The sequence below is a fragment of the Podarcis pityusensis genome, assembly GCF_964106645.2.
Source record: "Podarcis pityusensis genome assembly, chromosome: 13".
Taxonomy (NCBI): Eukaryota; Metazoa; Chordata; class Lepidosauria; order Squamata; family Lacertidae; genus Podarcis; species Podarcis pityusensis.
Window position 1 is genome coordinate 51815087 of NC_138038.1, and position 21354 is coordinate 51836440.

Here is a 21354-nt window from a genome sequence, read left to right on the forward strand (position 1 = left end):
GTGGAACGCCAATGTGTTTTAATCCGGATTCCAGTTTGCTGCCGATTTCATCACTTGAATGTTTTAAAGAGTTGTTTCGACTGATCGTTTCATTCACTCGGTAAACCCAAAGTGGCCACCCAGTCAGATGGGCGGGGTACAAATAATAAAATTATCAAAATTATTTTTATCTCGTAGTTTTCCAACACAATCAAGTGGAGTAATATATTTTATGAAATAAGTAAATAATCTGCCGGCCGATGCAATCCGAGCCCAGGTAACAGCTCTCCCGGTCCCCTGGGTTGGGTTTGGGGGGCAGTTCAGCAAAAGTCCCCCCCCCCCAAAATTAGCAGAAACAAGGTGAAGTTTGACAGATCTTTAATTAAATTCTGACACATAACGCACATGAACACAATGCCCCACGCCCTGGGGGAAGACGCTTGTGGGGTGGGGAGTTTAATGTATTTTTAAAAAATACCCATCCTTTAAAAAAACACTCACACACGGAGAAGGAACTTGAGGAATTATTTTAAAAAATAAAACAAATAAAACCAAGAGCTAGGGATATAGACCCAGATGTTGATATCCCATTTCCCTCAGTTAATGGCAATGGTGGAGGAGCGAGGAAGGGTATTTTAGTAAAATTCACCCTTTTTCTAAGCTGCTGCTGCTGCCCTCCAGTGTTCTGGATTCCAATCCAACCAACCCCCAGCCAGCACAGCTGACTGGAGGCTGATGGAAGTTGTAGGCCAAAGCATTTGGACGGCACCTGCTTGGTTAAGGCTGCTGTAACTGACCGGGGGGGGGGAGAGGGGAGATGGCACATAGCTAAGACCAGCTTATAGGTTTGGGGGAGCCCTCAAGGCAGGGAAATGGTGGGGCTGGTGGTGGAGAGAAGACAGAGGCGTGCAGAGAGAAGACAGAGATATGCAGAGCGAAGACAGTTATATACATAGCGAAGACAGACACAATCCGCTTCCGCTTTGAGAAATGCAGGGTTGATGTTCGAAGCCGCCAACCCGCAGAGGAGAATTGGGGTGAGGGTAGGGGGGGAAGGAGGGAGGGAGGCAGCCAGGGCAGGACAGGAAAGTGGGGCAGCTGGGAGAAAAAGTTAGGGAGAGTTAGGGGCTTGAGATGCACTGCTGCTGCCCCCGAGACACACAGCAGGGTTTCTATGGCCAAAGGAAAAGAGGGCTGAAATGAATGTCAAGAAATTCCTAGAACAGAAGGGTTGGAAAGGCCCCAACGGGTTGTCTTATCGCAACCGCCTGCAACTCCGTGATAAAGGCAGCAGGAAGTGGGGTGCAAAATGTGAGCGGTTGAGGAGACGGAAACCCATAGAGAAAACCAACAAGGAGACGGGGGGGAGGCAGAAGCCATCAGCAGTCCGTTGTGATCTTGGAGGAGAGCTCCTGGATCCGCCGAGCGCTGCAGCTCTTGCAAAGGATGTGGCCGTCCAGCGGGTAGCAGCCTCGGCCTTCGCCCTCGGAGGAGAGGAGCAGCCCACACTCCTGGCAGGGGAGAGAGAAGAGAATTGGTGGCTGGTATCCGTCCGTCTCGAGAGACAACGGAGTGCGCCTCCAGGGGGAAAGTCAAACCTCTGCATCAGCAGCACTGAAGTGACCCCCCCCCCGCAGGCGCAAGTGTGTCTGGGGGTCCTGGGCTGCCCAGATGACCAGACCCCCCTCTCGGCCTCGCAGGTGTGGCCCAAAGAAAAGCATGGGTTTGAGACCCATCAGCTCCTCTCACCTGGTTTAGCCGGCCAGTCAAAGCCGTTTCCCGGTATTGTGGCCGCCGTCGCACGCTGAAGCTTCTAGAAGCCCCAGGTGAGTGCGGAGTGCAGGCGGGGACCAAAAGGGAACAAACTACCCAAGAAGGAACACAGGTGTCCCCCAACCAGAGGTCCTCCTCCTCCTCCTCTCCAACAGAGCATAATGTTAACCTGCGGAACACCCTCCCACAAGAGACAGGGATGGCCACTAACCTGGATGGCCTCAGAAGAGGACGGGCAAAGAGACCGGGAACACGGCCAAAGTGGTCTCACCTCGCATTTGTAGCAGCCTATGTGAAAACTGCGGTCCAGGGCGACGATTCGCACGGTCTCCTCCTTTCCAGGCTCTGGCATGATGGCATTACCACAAACTGAGCACCGGGGGGCAAACTTCCTGCCGGGGGGTGGAGACAAGGATTAAGGCATTTAGAAGCGATTTTTCTCCCGCTTTTAGCTCAGATCTGCTAGAGGAGGGAGAATATCCGCACGTCGTCAAACCTGCGGAACTCCCTGCCACAGGAGATGCCCACCAACGTGGATGGGGTTAAAGGAGGATGAGACAAACTCCTGGAAGATAGGGCAATTTGTAGGTTTTAAAAGCTGTATTTCAAATGGATGTAAAACTTTGGACTTTAGGGAGAATTGTGGGCGAATCAGAGTTACCATCTGCTCCGAACCCCAAAGCATGCTGGGAGGAGAGCGCCACAGGTGCCCACGAACCCCCCCTCCCCATCCAAGAAAGTGCCATTTAGCAAAAATGGGGGGGGGGGAGAGATTTACCGGTGGAAGTCTTCGATGCAGTGAATTTGGCTGGTGGCATCGACCGTGAACGGGACGCCATCAAGGCAGCGATGGCAAACCACACAGGTGAAGCATTGTGGGTGGTAGGCTTTCCCCATTGCTCGCAGGATCCGGTCCATGATGGGTTTGGAGCACATAGAACATTTTTCCAGGGTTACCTGGCGAGAGGAGGGAAAGAGGGTTTCAACCTACAGAATGTGCAGAATAATAACAATAATAATAATAATAATAACAACAACAATAATAATTTATTATTTATACCCTGCCCATCTGGGGTATAGCCCCAGCCACTCCAACAAAGTATTAAAATATAGCGGTCTGTTAAACATTAAAAACTTCCCTAAACAGGGCTGCCTTCAGATGTCTTCTAAAAGTCAGATAGCTGTTTATTTCCTGGACATCTGGTGGGAGGGCGTTCCACAGGGCGGGCGCCACCACCGAGAAGGCCCTCTGCCTGGTTCCCTATTACTTGGCTTCTCGCAGGGAGGGAACCGCCAGAAGGCCCTCAGCGCTGGACCTCAGTGTCCGGGCTGAATGATGGGGGTGGAGATGCTCCTTCAGGTCTACTGGGCCTTTGGGGCCGTTTAGGGCTTTCAAGGTCAGCACCAACACTTTGAATTGTGCTCGGAAACGTACTGGGAGCCAGTGTGGGTCTTTCAAGACCGGTGTTATGTGGTCTCTCGGCAGCCACTCCCAGTCACCAGTCCGGCTGCCGCATTCTGGATTAGTTGTAGTTTCCGGGTCACCTTCAAAGGTAGCCCCACGTAGAGCGCATTGCAGTAGTCCAAGCGGGAGATAACCAGAGCATGCGCCACTCTGGTGAGTCTGCGGGCAGGGAGGGTCTCATCCTGCGTACCAGATGGAGCTGGCAAACAGGTGCCCTGGACACAGAACTGACTTGCGCCTCCATGGACAGATAACTAGAGCATACATCACTCTGCATTAGGCTGCACCCCCTGCACCCCCCCCCACCTGCCAGGACCCCCTAACCCCCCCCTACTCACGATGTAGCAGGATTCACAGAAGGAGCGCCGGTCGATGGCGTAGAACGGCTGCCCGCGCAGGCGGCATCGGCAGGTGGCGCAGGTGAAGCACTCCACGTGGAAGACCTGGTCCATGGCCACGCAGCCCGTCCCGTCGCCAACCACGTTCTCCCCGCAGCGGGCGCAGCGGCCTGTCAGGGAGGAAGGAGGCGTTCGGAGGCCTTTTCCGGGGTCCCCGCTCCCCCAAAATGTCCCTGCCAGCAACTCTCTACAACCCAGCCTGACTTTGGGCAAGGGAAGCGTTCCCCAGGTCCCGTCTGCAGATAGACTGCCCCTCAGCGTGGAGGCTCCACCAGCAGCCAAAACTGACACAGCTGCCGACTGGACCGCCCCCCTCCCCTCTCGGCCTCTTCGGACCCCCGTTTTGAAGCCATGCCACCGAGCGGCTGTCATCTCTCGGGGTGCCAAACTCGGCCGCAGGCTTAAGAAAACCTCACCGAAATATTCGCCCGACGGAGGGTTGTTCATGTCGTACACCAGCTTCTTCGTCAGCCGGTCCAGCTCCTCTTCCGGGCGGCTGGGGGGAACCTGGTGGGTCGAGATGGAGGGCAGAGAGAAAGAACCATAAGCCCCCTCCCTTCTCAAGCCATCCATAGCCCTCTCCTCCTCCGTGAATCTGCCTAATCCTCTTTTCAAGCTATCCAGGTTGGTGCCCATTCCTGTGGCAGGGAGTTCCGCCGTCTAACTATGCCCAGCATGAAGAAGGACTGTCTTCTATCTGCCCCGAATCTCCCAACATCCAGCTTTGCTGGTTGCCCACCAGTCCTAGAGCTACGAGAAAGAAGGAGGGAACTTTCCCGCTTCCTCCAGGGTACAGTCACTTTTATAAACCTCTTAACGTGTCTCTCCTTACATGCCTTTGGTCCAAACTAAAAAAAAACGCTGCAGTCCTTTCTTCCCAGGGGAGTTGATCCCTCTGCTTGATCCTCCTCGCTCTGCCCTTTGCAGAACCTTTCCCAGCTCTACAGTACTGCAGAATCATAGAGTGAGAATGGGTCCCCCAAAGGTCATCCAGCCCAACCCGCCTGCAACGCGGGAATCGCAGGTAAAGAATCGCTAACGGGGGGGGGGGCCTCCAGCCTCTGATGGAGAACCTCCAATAAAGATAGACAGATAGATAATGATTATTATTGATTAAATCTGTATGCTGCCCTTCACCCAAAGAAACCCAGGGCAGTTCAGACATGGACAGATAATAATAATAACAGTAATAAAAAATCACTATTAATTACATTTGTATGCTGCCCTTCATGCAAAGAACCCCAGGGTTGTTCAAATGCAGACTGATCATTTATTATTATTATTAATAATAATAATATTATTAATTATTTTTGTTATTAATTTGTATACTGCCTTTCACCCAAAGAACCCTAGGGCGGTTCATTCATAGACAGATTATTATTATTATTATTATTATTATTATTATTATTATTATTCTATACTGTCCTTTATCCAAAGACCCCCCAGGGCAGTTCAGATACAGACAGGTAGATAATGATTGTTTATTAAATTTGCATGCCCCACCTTCCTCTGAAGTTCCCCAGGGCGGTTCAGAAAGGGAATCTTCTTGTTCCTCTAACCGTGGACCACAGAAACATTCCCGCCCTCTGCAATACCCCCTCTCTCCTCTTGACGGGAAAACAAAATAAAACCTGCCGGAATCTCTTGTGACTCGAACGCAGGACCCCCCATACCAATGCCCCTTGCCCACCTCCCCCCAGGGCTCTCCTCTTACCTGGTGCTGAAACCTCAGTCCTCCACCCGCTGCTGGCATCTGCGAAGCCACCGCCATCTCCTCCTTGCCCGGTTTCGCCAACCCGGGGTGGTACTGCCCCACCGGCGCCCCGACCTTGCCAGGCCCCGGGTAGAACTCCCCTTCGGCCATCCGCCGGCCGTACGACGGCGGCTCCGGGTACCAGGGCTCGGCGTCGTGGCCCCGGGGCCGGCTGCCCACCTCCGAGGCGTACTGAGGGGGCGGTTTCGCCCGGTAGCCCAGCCGGGGGGATGGCGGTCCGTACGCCTGCTCCGCCCGGCGCTGGGGTTGGTTGTACCCGGCGACCGGCTGCGCCACCTTGACCTGGACGTTGAAGGGTGGGCCGGCGGACGAGGAAGCCGTGGCGTACGAGGCGGGCATGGGCTGAGGGTACGGTTTGGCGGCCGCGCCCGGCCGGTGGTAGCCGGCGGCGTATGGGTCCCCGGAGACGGCGGCACCGACGTACGGGGCAGGGGCCGGCTGCCCGCCGTAAGGGGCGCTCTTGGCGTAGGCGTCGAAGCCTGGAGGCTTGGCGGGGGTGGAGAAGGTTCCGGAAGGGCCCGGTTTGTAGGCAGAGGCGGGCTTGGCGATGCCAGCCTGAGGGAGGCTGTGGGAGAAGGGGGCAGGCTCCAAATTCTGTGGGGGAAAGAAGGGACACGGCTCAGGGACCGGCACAAAACTGGCAAACGATACGAGCGAGGGGTGTGCCATCGCAAAATAAGTGTTGAAACCTCCATCGTATCGCTGTCTTCTAATTTTTTTTTAAGGGAAAAAATGCTTTTTAGCATTTATTAAATTCACTCTGTAAAAAATCTGAGACGTATAAAACCAGTGAGAGATAAGGAATGGAAAACGACCCCACTGAAAGAAACTTTACAGTACAAATTTAAATCCATACAATTTAAATTGGTTTAATCTTAATCCAATGAGACTGAAGACGAGAGACTTGAGGTCCTGGACAAGGTAGTAAAACATGCTTAGACCTTCTGGATCCTTGGACTGATTTACATCAATAAGAGAACCAATTTTTGATGTGGCAAAAGAGATGTGTTCATCACCAATTTCAATTTCAAGCTCCTATCGGCCAACTCTGTCAGGAGGCAGCCATAAGGCATCATCTTCTTTCGTGATTTCACTGTCATCGATTATCCTCTTTAGCTCTTTCATCACACTTTTGTGTACATAGGCTTCTTTTCTGATCATGACATCATTTTTATAATTGCTGTTGTTTGCATATCTCAGTTTCCCGTCAGGGCGCCACTCGAACTCGAGGCCGAACTTCCCCTTGTGCCCAACGTAATCACACAGATAGAAGTCGCTCGCCATGGCCGCATATGCCCCACTGGCCTGCCGAGACACCCGCTGCCTCCATTATATTTTTTACCCTCATGCCCCTGAATCTCAACAACGACAGCCTTATGAGGTCCTGTCAAATTCCATGGCGGAGTCGAGATCCGAACCCGTCTCTCTATCAGCCGCACGGTTTCTGCTTTTAAAAAAAATACTTTGGGCGAAATTGGTAGCGGCGACAAGTCCTTGAACTTGTTACAAGTCTTCCGACGCCGGTAGCCGTGCTACAGGTAAACCCGGCTCTGAATCTCAGGGTTGCGAGTTCGAGACCCACGTTGGGCAAAAGATTCCCGCCTCGCAGGGGGCTGGACTGGATGACCCTCGTGGTTCCCTGCCAACCCTACAATTCTAGGAGGGTGGGTAGGCACAGGGGGTAGGTATCGCCTCTGACCACCCCCCCCCCCAATTCCTGGCCAGTGTCTCTCACCTGCCTCTCGCCACGGCGCTGCCGGGCGCTCTCCAAATCGGCCAGCATGCTGGTGAGGGAGTCTATCTGGACGTCGATGCTGGAGGGGCGGGGAGGACCTTGCTCAAGAGGCGTCCCCTGTTGGCAGAAAGAGAAGGGTGGGTAAGAGGTGGGTGGGCCGCCCCCTTCCGGAAAAATCCGGGGCTTCAGAGGTAGGGTGGTCTCTCGGCGCCGATCAGCCGATGGGCGGTGAGACATACCACTCTGAAGCCTGGGAGACCCCCCCTAACCCCCCCCCCAAATCCCACCTACTGTCGGTTTAATAATAATAATAATAATAATAATAATAATAATAATAATAGTAATAGTATTTTATTTATATCCCGCCCTCCCCAGCGGAAGCTGGACTCAGAGCGGCTAACAACAGTAAAAGTAACATAGTTTACATAAAATCACATTCTAAAATCAATTCATTATAGAATCAATTCAGAATCAAATTCATGGCAACCATTGGGTTAGATTATGAGGATTACAGAAGGAGAGAGGGGGTCAGACTGTGCCTTGGCCAAAGGCCAGGTGGAAGAGCTTCGTGTTGCAGGCCCTGCGGAAAGATGTCAAGTCCCGCAGGGCCCTAGTCTCTTGGGACAGACCGTTCCACCAAGTTGGGGCCAGTACTGAAAAGGCCCTGGTCCTAGCTGAGACCAATCTAACCACCTTGCGACCTGCGACCTCCAAGGTGTTGTCATTTGTGGACCTTAACGTCCTCCGTGGGGCATATCAGGAGAGGCAGTCCTGTAGGTACGAGGGTCCTAGGCCGTATAGGGCTTTAAAGGTTAAAACCAGCACCTTAATCCTGATCCTGTACTCCACCGGGAGCCAGTGCAGCTGGTATAGCACAAGGTGAATGTGATCTCGCAGCGAGGACCCCGTGAGGAGCCTCGCTGCAGCATTCTGCACCCGCTGGAGTTTCTGGGTCAGTCTCAAGGGCAGCCCCACGTAGAGCGAGTTACAATAATCAAGCCTGGAGGTGACCGTTGCGTGGATCACTGTGGCCAGGTCAGGGAGAGAGAGGTAAGGAGCCAACTGCTTAGCTTGGCGGAGATGGAAAAATGCCACCTTTGTTATAGCTGCAAGCTGCGCCTACATGGAAAGGGAGGCATCAAAGATTACACCCAAACTCTTAATGGATGGAGCTGGCACTAATTGCGCCCCCGCAAGAGATGGGAGCATAGCTGTCAACTTACAGATTTGAAAATAAGGGACCAGCAGCCTCGAAAATAAGGGATAAGCAGCCAAAATAAGGGATTTTCCGGGCACAGGTATGTTCAGCTTCTGAGCCAAAGGCAGAAAGCCCAGCCAGCAGCCAAACGAAGCCTCAAGCGGTGGTTCCCAAAGCGCAGCAACCCGGCAAAGGGGATGCAGCAAGGAAAACCAACACCCCCTCTCCGCTGGGAAGCGCTGAGCAAAGGCGAGTCCCCAGGCAACGTGGCCGAATTGATTGGCACAAGGCATGCAAGCTCCACCCCCCAGTCGTTCTCAGACTCCTTATTGGGTGAGCAACGCAGCCAAGCAACCCAGTTGGAGCCTCCCTCCTCCCTGGCCAGCAGGGAGGGAGGGAGAGGAGCTGCTTCCTTTGAAACCCGGGAAATTTAAGGGACATCATCAATAAGGGACGGCAGGGGGACACGGCGCTGGGATAAGGGAGTGTCCCGCCAAATAAGGGACGGCTGACAGCTATGGATGGGATTTGCCCCCCCCCCCATCCTATATCGTCCCGACCCAACCAAGAATCTTTTAAACCAAGGATGGTGAACGTATGGTAGACTCTCACCTGAGCATAGCCAGGGGTCAAACACCTTTCTCCCTTTCTGTGAGGCAGAAATGGCGGCCAAGTAAAAAAAAAAAAAATACTGTATTTTTCCGCTTATAAGACTATATTTTCCCGCAATTTTTTAAAGTTTAAAATTGTGGGGTCGTCTTATACACGGAATGCTGCAATTCTTTATTTCTTAATTTTGGGCTCAAAAAATAGGGGTCGTCTTATACGTGGAGGTGGAAAAATAGGGTAATTTTATAAGTCGTGTGTCCTTGTTTCTCAATTTGATCCTTTACCCGGTTTTGTATGTTTTGTGGTATTTTATGCACCGCGACTTTTTTTTTACTGATTGTAGCTTAGTAATTTTTATTGGAATGGATGAGTGTAAACTGTTTTACTATTATTTGCTGATATTTCACTTCAAGGTTTACTGTTATATTCTAGTGGATTGTTGAATATTTGATATCCGTTGTTTATTTTAAACAACTATCCGCCTTTTAGATGACTTCTGAAGGCAGCCCTGTTTAGGGAAGTTTTTAATGTTTGATGTTTTATCGTGTTTTTAATATTCTGTTGGGAGCCGCCCAGAGTGGCTGGGGGAACCCAGCCAGTTGGGCAGGGTATAAATAATAAATTATTATTAATAATAATATTATTAACGTTATTGTGCCTTTTTTGTATGGGGTGTGTGATTTTTATCACACATTATGTGATCTTTGCTGTCTATTTTGCTGTTTCTACAGCTTGCAAACCACTTTGCGTAGAGTAATATAGAAAGGCAATATACAAATTGAAATGAAATTAAAACACCCATCTATTTAAAAGCAGGCCTTGCCAGACTTGTTAGATTGATCACACTGCTTGGTTTTGCTATTTATTGATATTTAACTGAACGTTTCATTAGTAGTTTCTCTAGTTTCTCGCCAACGTGTTCCTTCGTTGTTTTGGGTTCCTTTCCCCCCAATTATCTTACTTGCGTTTTATGTAAAGCGCTTGGGGTTTTTTTGTATAGATATACAGCTATTATTCCTGCACAGTTTCTGTGCACTCCGCAAGCAGATTCCACAGCGACGGCTGACACACCTTTACCTGCCGCTCAACTGACAGCAGGGCTGGGGAATATGGGTTAAACAGACTCCGCTGTCGTGGGGCATTTATTTATCTATAAAACTGTTTATGTACTGCCACATCCTAAAGATATATACTTCAAAGCAGCTAGTGGCAATAAAAGAATAAAGCCATGCGATAAAAACCATAAAATAAAAACCCCAGCCGCCCAGAGTGGCTGGGGAAACCCAGCCAGATGGCGGGGTATAAATAATAAATTATTATTATTAGTAGTAGTAGTAGTAGTAGTATGGGTTTAAAACACACATCAGTGAAGCCTTGCGGGAGGACGTGTTCCTAAACGCCTGCACAGGCCTGGAGGAATAGAAGCGTTTTCAGCCGGCGTTTAAAAGAAGGCGCCCACTGAATCTCCAGTGGCAGAGAGTCCCACAGGACACAATGACACAAAGGGCTTGGGTTATCGTTGTTGTCAAATGAGCCTCGCCAACTCAGAGGATGACCGACAACCCTCCCTGCAGATGATGGCAGGGACCGAGATGGGATGTAAGGGAGCAGGCGAAATAAGAGCTTTAACAGAGTGCATCCTCTGTGCCAGAGCTGCACCGTGTGGATTTCTGCCTGGCGCACAAAAATCGGTCAAGGGACTCAGGAGTGCTGGCCTCTTTGCGGTACAGTGGTACCTTGGTTCTCAAACGCCTTGGTGGTTCTCAAACACTGAAAACACTGAAGTAAGTGTTCTGGTTTTTGAACATTTTTCGGAAGCCGAACGTCCAATGCGGCTGTCAGCTATTGTTTCCAGGACGCCTGCACCAATCAGAAGCTGCGCCTTGGTTTTCAAACATTTCAGAAGTCAAACAGACTTCCGGAACGGATTAAGTTTGGCGCTATTGCTTTTGCTATTTATTTTGTGTTTTTGAGGCTTTTTCGATTAATTTGGGGTTTTTTGTGACTGTGTGGAACCCAGTTCAGCTAGTGATTGACTGACTGACACTTGCCCATGCGCAAATAACACTTGCGCATGCGCGCAAGCTATTTTCGGTGCTCCTCTGACCCGGAAGTGGGCAGACGCGCAGCGCAGCGCCGGTAAGAGCGGGCGGTGGCAGCGGGCGTTGCAGCGGGCCGGATAAACAAGTCCCTAGGGCCTTATCCGGCCCGCGGCCCTTAGTTTGGGGACCACTGATCTAGAGCCAAGCACCAAATAAATCATAACAGTGACCGTCAGGCTGGTCCTCAGATCTCACAAGAAATCTGATCCTAGTCCAATGGGGTGTGGGGAATTTGCGAATCCCAAAACCTGGTGTTACCGCGCAAACCTACCTGCAAGCCCAGCTTACCTGCAAGGGGTACCCAGGAGGAGAAGCGCTGCCCCAGGAACCCCCAGATCCTCTCTCGCCTGCGGAAGAATAATGATGCTCACTGGTCGGGTCGTGAACATGGGGCGGAGGGCCTGGAGAAAAAAGATTTTGGGAGCGGGGAGGGGGGCGGAGGGAAGAAACCAAGAGGGAGGTTTATTATTCTCCATCTATTAAATAAAACTTACACACCCCTTGGGATGCGGGTGACGCTGTGGTCTAAACCAGACAGCCTAGGACTGGCCGATCAGAAGTTTGGCGGTTCGAATCCCCGCGACGGGGTGAGCTCCCGTTGTTCGGTCCCTGCTCCTGCCAACCTAGCAGTTCGAAAGCACGTCAAAGTGCAAGTAGATAAATAGGCACCGCTCCGGCGGGAAGGTAAACGGCGTTTCCGTGCGCTGCTCTGGTTCGCCAGAAGTGGCTTAGTCATGCCGGCCACATGACCCGGAAGCTGGACGCCGGCTCCCTCGGCCAGTAAAGCGAGATGAGTGCCGCAACCCCAGAGTCGGTCACGACTGGACCTAATGGTCAGGGGTCCCTTTACCTTTACCTTACACACCCCTTGACGACATAAGAGAAGAAAACACCTCAAAGAGGTTTCAGAAAATACACAATTTATTATCATACAAATACACAAATTATTATTTTTCATCTATTAAATAAAACTTACGCACCCCTTGACCGCATAAGAGAAGCAACGCCTAAAAGAGGTTTTGGAAAATACACAATTTTATTATTACACAAAATATTATTTTTCACCTATTAAATAAAACTTTACATGCTCCTCGCCTGCATTAGAGAAGGAACGCCTCAAAGAGGTTTAGGAAAAGATTTGCAATTTGCAACGACGGTTTAAAAACATGCAAAAAAAGGCCCAGAAAGTTGAAGATTCACAAGCGTTTGGGTCGGCTTGCCCGAACGTGTTTTTTTAGCAGGTGCCAGAAGGAAGACAGCGGAGGCAACAGGCAACTGCTTGTTATCAAGAGGCAGGGAGTTCCGAAGGTTCAGTAGGAATAAGAATTTTCCCAGCCTCCGGCCAGTTAGGATCTGCTTGAAGCAGATTTTTTCTAAACATTGTTAGGTGGGCTTCCCCAAGTCCCCCCTATCTGATTTTCATTTTACCTCATCTTTAGCAGATTACATATATCATAATTTCTAACCATTTTTAAAAAAAAATCCCACTTACTTCAACCATTAAAATCTTCGCATTTTATCACTTACAAATAATACTATTTTAAAATGCACTAACTTCTACTTCTAACCCTACAGCCTATACCCACTCCCAAAGCTATTCTAAGATTTAAATATGGTAATCCTGGAATTGTTGTTAGGGACACCCCAAAGGTCATCCATCCCAACCCGCAGCCATGCAAAGAATTCCTTGGCGTTCTCCGCCGCCACCTTACCTGGCACGGGGGGTAGGTACTGCGTTGGCACGCTCATCGTCCCGTTGGCCTCCTGAGACCCATAGGTGGGTTGGGGGGCAGCAGGCGAAGAAGCAAAACTCTTCTGGGGCTTGAAGGCGGCCGGACCAGAAACTGTGACCCCAGCCTGTCCCGGGACCCCCACCTGTTTTGGGGGAAGCCAGGTGGGGCCAGACATCACGTGGGGGGCTAGGAATGAACAAAGAGAGAGAATTTTGTATTTTATTTTTAAAGGAGCAAGAAATCTGGGTTTTGGAAGTTGCCGCAGAGAGCTTTTTCTTTTCTCGTTTTTTAAATTTAGTTTTAAATACAGTGGTAAGGTAAAGGTAAAGGGACCCCTGACCATTAGGTCCAGTCGTGGCCGACTCTGGGGTTGCGGCGCTCATCTCGCTTTATTGGCCGAGGGAGCCGGCGTACAGCTTCCGGGTCATGTGGCCAGCAGGACTAAGCCGCTTCTGGCGAACCAGAGCAGCGCACGGAAACGCCATTTACCGTCCCTCCGGAACGGTACCTATTTATCTACTTGCACTTTGACGTGCTTTTGAACTGCTAGGTTGGCAGGAGCAGGGACCGAGCAACGGGAGCTCACCCCGTCGTGGGGATTCGAACCGCCGACCTTCTGATCAGCAAGTCCTAGGCTCTGTGGTTTAACCCACAGCGCCACCCGCGTCCCTTGGCTTCTGCCATAGCCGCGCACAACCTCTCCAGCCGGGAGAGGCTGCGCGCGTCTATGGCAATACCCCCACCTCCCGCAAAAGCCCACAGGAGCCGCGCACCCTTTAAGGAGAATGCGGCTCCTGCGGGCTTTTCTACGAGGAGGGAGAAGGGACTGACTAGGCGCGTCAGTCCCTTCTCCCTCCTGGGGAAAAGCCCGTAAGAGCCACACGGAGATTGTGTGCGGCTTTTGGGGGCTTTTCCCGCCTGCCTCCCCACTGCATTCACCCCATAAGACGCACACACATTTCCCCTTACTTTTTAGGAGGGGAAAGGTGCGTCTTATGGAGCGAAAAATACGGTAGCCTTCCCCAAAATGGTGTCCTCCAGCTGGTTCAGACCCATCCGAGGCTGCCTGGAGGGCACCTGGTTGGGAAAGGTGGATTCAACCTCAGATGTTCAGAAAATCCACGCCTTCTTAAGCATGAAAAAAACCCGAGGCCAACTGCGAAAAGTTGGTGGTGCCATAGTTGGGAGTGCCAGACAAATGAATCTCGCTCCCCCTCTTTCTTTTTTCCTTTCTCCTCCTGTGAGGCTGCATTTTAATGTTTTAAAGTTGTATTTTAATCTTGTTTTTTTAAGTTGTATTCATTCAACTTGTTTTTATTATTGGTTGTTAGCCGCCCTGAGCCCGGCCTTGGCTGGGGAGGGCGAGGTATAAATAAAAATTATTATTATTATTATTGTGTGTGTGGCCTCGGGGGCCGGTCCCTGCCTCTCAGCCTGGCCCTTGCCTCCCTCGCAAGGCTGTTGTGAGGATGGAAGGAGGAGAAGGGGGGAAACGCCTTCTCCTATGAAAAAAGATGGGCTGCGGATGCAATAAGGAGAATCATCAAAGGAGGTCCAGATCGGGAGGATGACTTCTAGGTTTCAGTAAAAAAATAAAATATAAATCCTATTTCACTGGGGAAGTTTAGATGAGGAGTTTCTGGAGCAACCAAGGTGGGATATAAATAATAAAATTGTGATCACCATTCCTTCTGCAAACGCCATCCAAAAAGGAAAAAATCCTATTTCGCTGGGGAAGTTTAGATGAGGAGTTTCTGGAGCAACCAAGGTGGGATATAAATAATAAAATTGTTATCATTATTCCTTCTGCAAATGCCGTCCAAAAAGGACTTCAGCAAGGAGATTTTTTGGGGGGGTGTATGGAAGGGAAACACTTGCTGTAATTGCACAAATGTGGGGTTCCAGCAGCACCCTCATGCCACGCCACAGAGTGGGCTAGCAGATTTTTAAGGGGGGTCATAGGAACGAACCCCCTTTTCTTGGTCAAAGCCAGATCTGACATTCCCCCACCCCTTCCCCAAATCGCCCAGCTTCTCAGTCCCCCCCTTAAAATCATGTCAGGGTCTGCTCCAAAGCCACACCCAGACCCTCTTGGTGGCAGTTATGGGTCGGGCCCCATAGGCCAGATTTTTAAGGCACTTTGCACATGCCCTGCGCTCAAGGGGTTGTTCCGAGCCGCCCCCCCCCCCCAGCTCAGGACGAGGCCTACTAGTGCACCCCTCTCCTTGCAAGAACCCAGGCGTCCGGGCCCCCAAACCCTCCGACCCACCCAAGATCCCCAAGGCTGCCGCCGGCGCCGCCCCACAACTCTGGGTTGCAGCAAGGAGGAACCCAGGCGTCCGAGCTCTCCCCCTCCATCTCCAAAGGGGCTCTCTGTCGCCCCCAAAGTGGGAGCGGGGAGCCCCCTATTAGCCCCCCATGCACAGGGGGGTGGGGGTGGAGGGAGAGGGGGTCCTGGGGGGCCAGCCAACCTTCACCCTAGAGAATATATGGGGACCCCCTCCTTGCAAGAACCCAGGCGTCCGGGCCTCCAAGCCCTCCGACCCACCCAAGATCCCCAAGGCTGCTGCTGCCGCCCCACAACTCTGGGTTGCAGCAAGGAGGAACCCAGGCGTCCGAGCTCTCCCCCTCCATCTCTATCGCCCCCAAAGTGGGAGCGGGGAGCCCCCTATTAGCCCCCATGCACAGGGAGGGGTGGGGGGAGAGGGGGTCCTGGGGGGCCAGCCAACTTTCACCCTAGAGAATATATGGGGAGGAAAAAGGAGGAAAGGGGAAGAGGGCAAGGGACGCGCCCAGCTCAGAAATAGGGGGCCGATTTCCCCACCCTAAAAACTGCATCAGGCTTGAATGCAATGGGTGGGGTGGCGGGGGGGGGTCTCCTGCAGCCTCCCCCCCCCAGGGGGCTCACCTGATCCCAGGATCTGGCAGCTTGTGGGGTCGATCTTCCTTGCGCCCCAGCTCGATCCCCTCCCGGGCCGAGGCTTCCTTGCAAACTTCCTTGCAAACTTCCTTCCGTCCCGCAGAAAACTTTCCTTCCCTTTCTCTGCCCCCCCCTCCGCCTCCCACGCAACACTTTTTTTTTTCTTAATGGACCCCCCCCGGGGTGACGTCACCGCATTCCAGAGCGTCACGTGGAGCCTGGGAATTCCTGCCACTTCCGGTGGGAGGAGGGCGAGGGGTGGGGTGGGGGTCTGGGAGGGGGCGGGGCGGAGGGTCCCCTCCCCCCAATTGCCTCTCTCGGACTCCTGGGTTCCTCTTGGAAGAGGAGGTCTTCCTCTGTAGGGTTTTTTTTAGAGTAAAGGGCTTGGGGGGGGCTCCCCTGGGGGGCAAGGGTGGGGGTGGGGAAGGGGCAGGACGCCTGGGTCCTCCAGGGAAGGATTGCGCCTCTAGGTGGGTCCTTTGGGAGGAAGTGTGTCAGGAATTTTTTTTGGTGGGGGGGGGGGGAGAAGGACTCCTGAGTCCTCTAAAAAAGGGGTCTGTCTCTAGTGGGGCGCCAGCTCAAGGGGCGGAGCAGGACTCCTGGGTCCTCTTTGTTTCATATGGTCAGAGTGGTTTGAATTTTGCCTTTAGTTCAAAAGTTAAAAGTTTCTTAAAATCATAATAAAAGTGGTTTTTCCTGGCGGGTACCAGCAGGGCAGGACTCCTGGGTCCTCTTGGGCAGGGGGAGGGGAAAGTAAGGTACAAGAAGGTGGGGGAGGGGAGCAGGACTCCTGGGTTCCCCTGGGAAAGGGGTGCATGCGCCTCCAGTGGCCCGGACGCCTGGGTTCCCTTCCCCAGGAAAGAAGGCTTGGTGGGAAGCCAGGATTCCTGACCTTGCTTCGGAGGGCAGTTGGGCCTAGTGGGCGGAGGCAGGCTTGAAAAAGGAGAGGGGCTGGCGCTCTTTCTCGTCCCCCCCCCCCACCTCACCTAGGGAGCTGTGATGCAGAGTTGCGTGTCTGAGACAGGGACCGGGTGTGCCAGTCTCCCAGTCGGTCGGGGTCTGCGTGTCCTGGCACGCCTGGCAGGGGAGCGGATCCAATCCTGTCTCTTCCGCTGTCTGCCTTTGGCAGTGAGGAATCCGCGGTCAGAGCTCTTGCGCCAGCCTTCCAGGCGCACTCGGACTACAAATCCCATCGGCGGAGGGGTGGGCTGGATGGCCTTTGGGTGCCACCTCCTTAAGAAGGCGTGGGATTTCGCGGCCGTCGCAAAGGGGGGTCCGAGCTCACCCTTCCCCAGCTGAGGACCCTCCAGGTGGCCTGGACTACGAATCCCATCAGGGAAGGCTGGTGTGGTGTTAAAGTGCTGGACTAATAATAATAATAATAATAATAATATTTTATTTATACCCTGACCGCCCTGGCCAGGGCGAGGCTCAGGGCAGCTAACACCAGATATGAATTACAATAAAATGTAATAGAAAACAACAACAACAAACAAGCAAACAGTTAATTAAAATATGGCTTAAACCTCGCAAGGCTGTTGTGTAGATTAAATGAGAACCATGTGTGGCATTTTTGAGATCGTTGCAGAAAAATGGTGGGGTTGCAATGCAAAGCAATACCATTAAGTGCAATAAAATAAAATAAAATAATTAAATTAAATTAAATTAAATGGTTGTAACTAAACTAGAATCCCAAAACTGTTCGGTGATTCTAATGAGCTTTGCGTAAATATGACCTGCTACCCTGAATTGAGAGTCGACACTTTCCCCTATTACATTTTTCACCTTGAGGGGCGATGTGTGGGGTCCCCATTAACTTTAGAATAACAATAACAGGCTGCCTGATATATTTCGTGGCAGAGTCGAGATCTGAACCCGGATCCTTGGTGGTTTTGTTTTCGTTTGCTGTGGATGAAATTGGTGGCGGCGTCTCATTCCTACAGCATAGGTGGCGCATTGGGGCAGTGCGCCAGAAGGGTGGTGATTCGAGCCCACCCAGGGGCGACTGGGGGGGGCAGGATTCCTGCATAGAAGTGGGTTGGACTAGATGACCCTTGGGGTCCTTCCCGTGGGCTGATGGGAGTTGTAGTCCAAAACATCTGGACGTCACCAGGTTGGGAAAAGAGTGTCTTAGCTAGCCAAGGAAGGTCCCCAGAACCTCTTTTCTGCTTCTAACGCCAGAACTAAGCATTTAGATGCCAGAACTAGGTATAAAGAAACCAGGACATGTGCAGAGTGCAAAAGACCCTAGGAATTCCTGGTGGTAAGAGCCGTTTGATAGCGGAATGGACTCCCTCGTGATGAGCTCTCCTTCCTTGGAGGTTCTTCAAGGCTGCCTGCCAGGGATTTTTTGAGCTCCGATTCCTGCCTTGCAGCAGGGCTGGACTGGATGACCGCTGGGTGCCCCCTCCCAATTTGCAAGTCTACGATTCACGTTCATATATATGCCTGAAGGTGATCGGGAGAGGCTTCTGAGGAAGGAGGCGGGGATTTGACCTGCCGAGCGAGCTCACATATGCCCCCCCCAAAGGGAAACGGACGTGAATCACTGTCTCGTTCGCCCTGGCACACTCCCAACCTTATAGGGCCCTCTTTATCAATCTTGGCCGCGGCTCAAACGCTTTAATAGACACCAGAGAGCCGGAAAGAGCAAATATTGCCACAGCTCTGTGTGTGGGATGAGTCGGGGAGGGAACGGTGGGATGGTGCAGTGGTTAGAGCGCAGGTCGGTCCTTTCCGTCAGGCCAAAGAAGCCTTGGAGGGGGGGGTGAGGGGTGGAGAGAAGGCTATAGATCAGGAAAAACAGGCGTCTGGCAAAGAAAGGGTGGTTCTCCAGCCAGCTGCCACATTGGCACTCTGGTGGTCTGGACCGAGGCCTGGTCCACAATCTTCTTCCGCCCGAGGCAAGCAAGAGTCTATTTTTAAGGCTGGACACGCCCCCCCCCTGCTGACCGCTGCAGCGTCCTGTGAAATCCGAAATCTAAATATAATACGAATCGGCAGGAGCATCTCAGAGTCCTTTTGCTATTTCGGACCTGGGAACTTCTTCCAACAGCTCACCAAGTCTCCCCAAACTACACAGCTGCCTCAAGGATCTCAATTCTGCCTTCTCAGGTTTTCCAGACACCCCACCCACAGGTGGGACACGGGTGGCGCTGTGGGTTAAACCACAGAGCCTAGGGCTTGCCGATCAGAAGGTCAGTGGTTCGAATCCCCACAACGGGGTGAGCTCCCATTGCTCAGTCCCTGCTCCTGCCAACCTAGCAGTTCGAAAGCACCTCAAAGTGCAAGTAGATAAATAGGTACCGCTCCGGCGGGAAGGTAAACGGTGTTTCTGTGCGCTGCTCTGGTTCGCCAGAAGCGGCTGAGTCATGCTGGCCACATGATCTGGAAGCTGTACGCCAGCTCCCTCGGCCAGTAAAGCGAGATGAGCGCCGCAACCCCAGAGTCGGCCATGACTGGACCCAATGGTCCGGGGTCCCTTTACCTAGGTTTTCCAGACACCCCACCCACAGCACCACCCAAAAGCTTCCCGTTTATTTCATCTCAACCCTGCGAAGTAGATGAGGCCGAGAAAAGCAGGGACTGGCCCTAACGCCAATGAGCCTCATGGGTCCAGTGAGGGAATTCGAACCCGACTCCAGTGCTCTAACCACTGCGACAAACTGGCTCTCATTTCGTTTTGATCCGACCAACGAGCGGAAGGGGGTGTGCATGGCTCTCGTCCTGATATCCTCGTGTGGTAGGCCAGGCTGAGAGATGGTAGCCGAGGCAGAATTCGAACCCAGATCCCAGTCCAGCCCTCTACCATGGGTAGGCAAACTAAGGCCCAGGGGCCGGATCCAGTTCAATTGCCTTCTCAACCCAGCCTGCGTATGGTCCGGGAATCAGCGTGTTTTTACATGAGTAGAATGTGTCATTTTATTTAAAATGCATCTCTGGGTTATTTGTGGGGCATAGCAATTCGTTCTTTCTCTTTCCCCCCCAAAATATAGTCTGGCCCCCACAAGGTCTGAGGGACAGTGGACCAGCCCCCTGCTGAAAACATTTGCTGAACCCTGCACTAAGCTATAGCTTGTTTAAAAAGTAAAGGCAAAGTTCGGAAGGCAAAGTTCGGAAGAGAACTTTAAAGGGTGCCTCTGGAACCGTGCAGAATTTGCACTCGTCTCAAGCCAGCTCTGGGATCCAGCATGCCCATTTCAGCACGGCTAAGTCTCTCCAGCGGCATGTTTTCCTGACACAATGTAGGAGGAAGACCAAGTGTGAGGATAACTCAGTCCGTGGCAGATGGCAAGGCCTTATTGGTGTTGGCACCCCAGTTACGGCTGTTCACATTGCAATCACTGAATGCTCTTCTGCATGGAACTGGAACAATATCCTCTCACCTAGAAAGCTAGTCTGTCAGCAACGAGGGTGAAACCGAGTCCCCTCCCTGACACTGCGGCGGGTTGAGCTAGAGGACCCTTTGGTGTCCCCATCAAACTGTGTGGTTCTGTGATTTTATAACAGGCCAGTTTTCAGCGCATGAGAACCACCCTCCTGCTATATAACAGTCCAGAAAGGGGTCAGCAAACTTTTTCAGCAGGGGGCCGGTCCACTGTCCCTCAGACCTTGTGGGGGCCGGACTATATTTTGTGGAAAAAAATAAAAAATGAACAAATTCCTATGCCCCACAAATAACCCAGAGATGCATTTTAAATAAAAGGACACATTCTACTCACGCTGATTCCTGGACCGTCTGCAGGCCGGATTTAGAAGGTGATTGGGCCGGATCCGGCCCCCGGGCCTTAGTTTGCCTACCCATGGTCCAGAGAGACAGGTTTGCTATCTCACCTGCTGTTTGGAAGAACTGGAACACAAGAAGAGCAGAGGTTACAAGGAAGGAAGGGTGTTTGGGCTGGGTGTCCATCAATATGCGGATGATACCCAGCTCTACCTCTCTTTCAAATCAGAACCAGTGAAGGCGGTGAAGGTCCTGTGTGAGTGTCTGGAGGCGGTTGGAGGATGGATGGCGGCTAACAGATTGAGGTGGAATCCTGACAAGTACTGTTTTGGGGGGACAGGAGGCGGGCGGGTGTGAGGGACTCCCTGGTCCTGAATGGGGCAACTGTGCCCCTGAAGGACCAGGTGCGCAGCCTGGGAGTCATTCTGGACTCACAGCTGTCCATGGAGGCGCAGGTCAGTTCTGTGTCCAGGGCAGCTGTCTATCATCTCCATCTGGTACACAGGATGAGACCCTCCCTGCCCGCAGACTGTCTGGCCAGAGTGGTACAGGCTCTGGTTATCTCCTGCTTGGACTATTGCAATGCGCTCTACGTGGGGCTACCTTTGAAGGTGACCTGGAAACTACAACTAATCCAGAATGCGGCAGCTAGACTGCGGACTGGGAGTGGCCACCAATACCACATAACACCAGTCTTGAAAGACCTACACTGGCTCCCAGTATGTTTCTGAGCACAATTCAAAGTGTTGGTGCTGACCTTGAAAGCCCTAAACAGCCTCAAAGGCCCAGTAGACCTGAAGGAGCATCTCCACCCCCATTGTTCTGCCCTGACACTGAGGTCCAGCTCCAAGGGCCTTCTGGCGGTTCCCTCCCTGCGAGAAGGGAGCTTACATGGGAACCAGGCAGAGGGCCTTCTCGGTAGTGGCCCCCACCCTGTGGAATGCC

General features: G+C 52.2%; 1 protein-coding gene and 1 pseudogene across 3 annotated transcripts; both read right to left on the minus strand.

The window, feature by feature from the left end:
• Nucleotides 1-340: 340 nt before the first annotated feature.
• Nucleotides 341-15900, minus strand: TRIP6 (thyroid hormone receptor interactor 6). 2 transcript variants are annotated; one of them, XM_080979781.1, is made up of 10 exons: nt 15675-15900; nt 12746-12952; nt 11322-11380; nt 7125-7241; nt 5330-5983; nt 4032-4122; nt 3556-3725; nt 2531-2709; nt 2024-2144; nt 341-1490 (listed from the first exon to the last, which is right to left on the minus strand). In XM_080979781.1, the coding sequence occupies exons 2-10, from the start codon at nt 12939-12941 to the stop codon at nt 1359-1361; spliced, it is 1719 nt and encodes a 572-aa protein (XP_080835907.1). In that variant the 5' UTR covers nt 12942-12952; nt 15675-15900; the 3' UTR covers nt 341-1358. The 2 variants fall into 2 exon arrangements, with proteins under 2 accessions (XP_080835907.1, XP_080835906.1); XM_080979780.1 differs by having other exon boundaries at nt 11322-11434; nt 15675-15896.
• LOC308462380 (protein mago nashi homolog pseudogene) lies at nt 6103-6930 on the minus strand (annotated as a pseudogene). Its single transcript has one exon. The product of its transcript is annotated as a protein mago nashi homolog pseudogene (transcript).
• Nucleotides 15901-21354: the final 5454 nt, after the last annotated feature.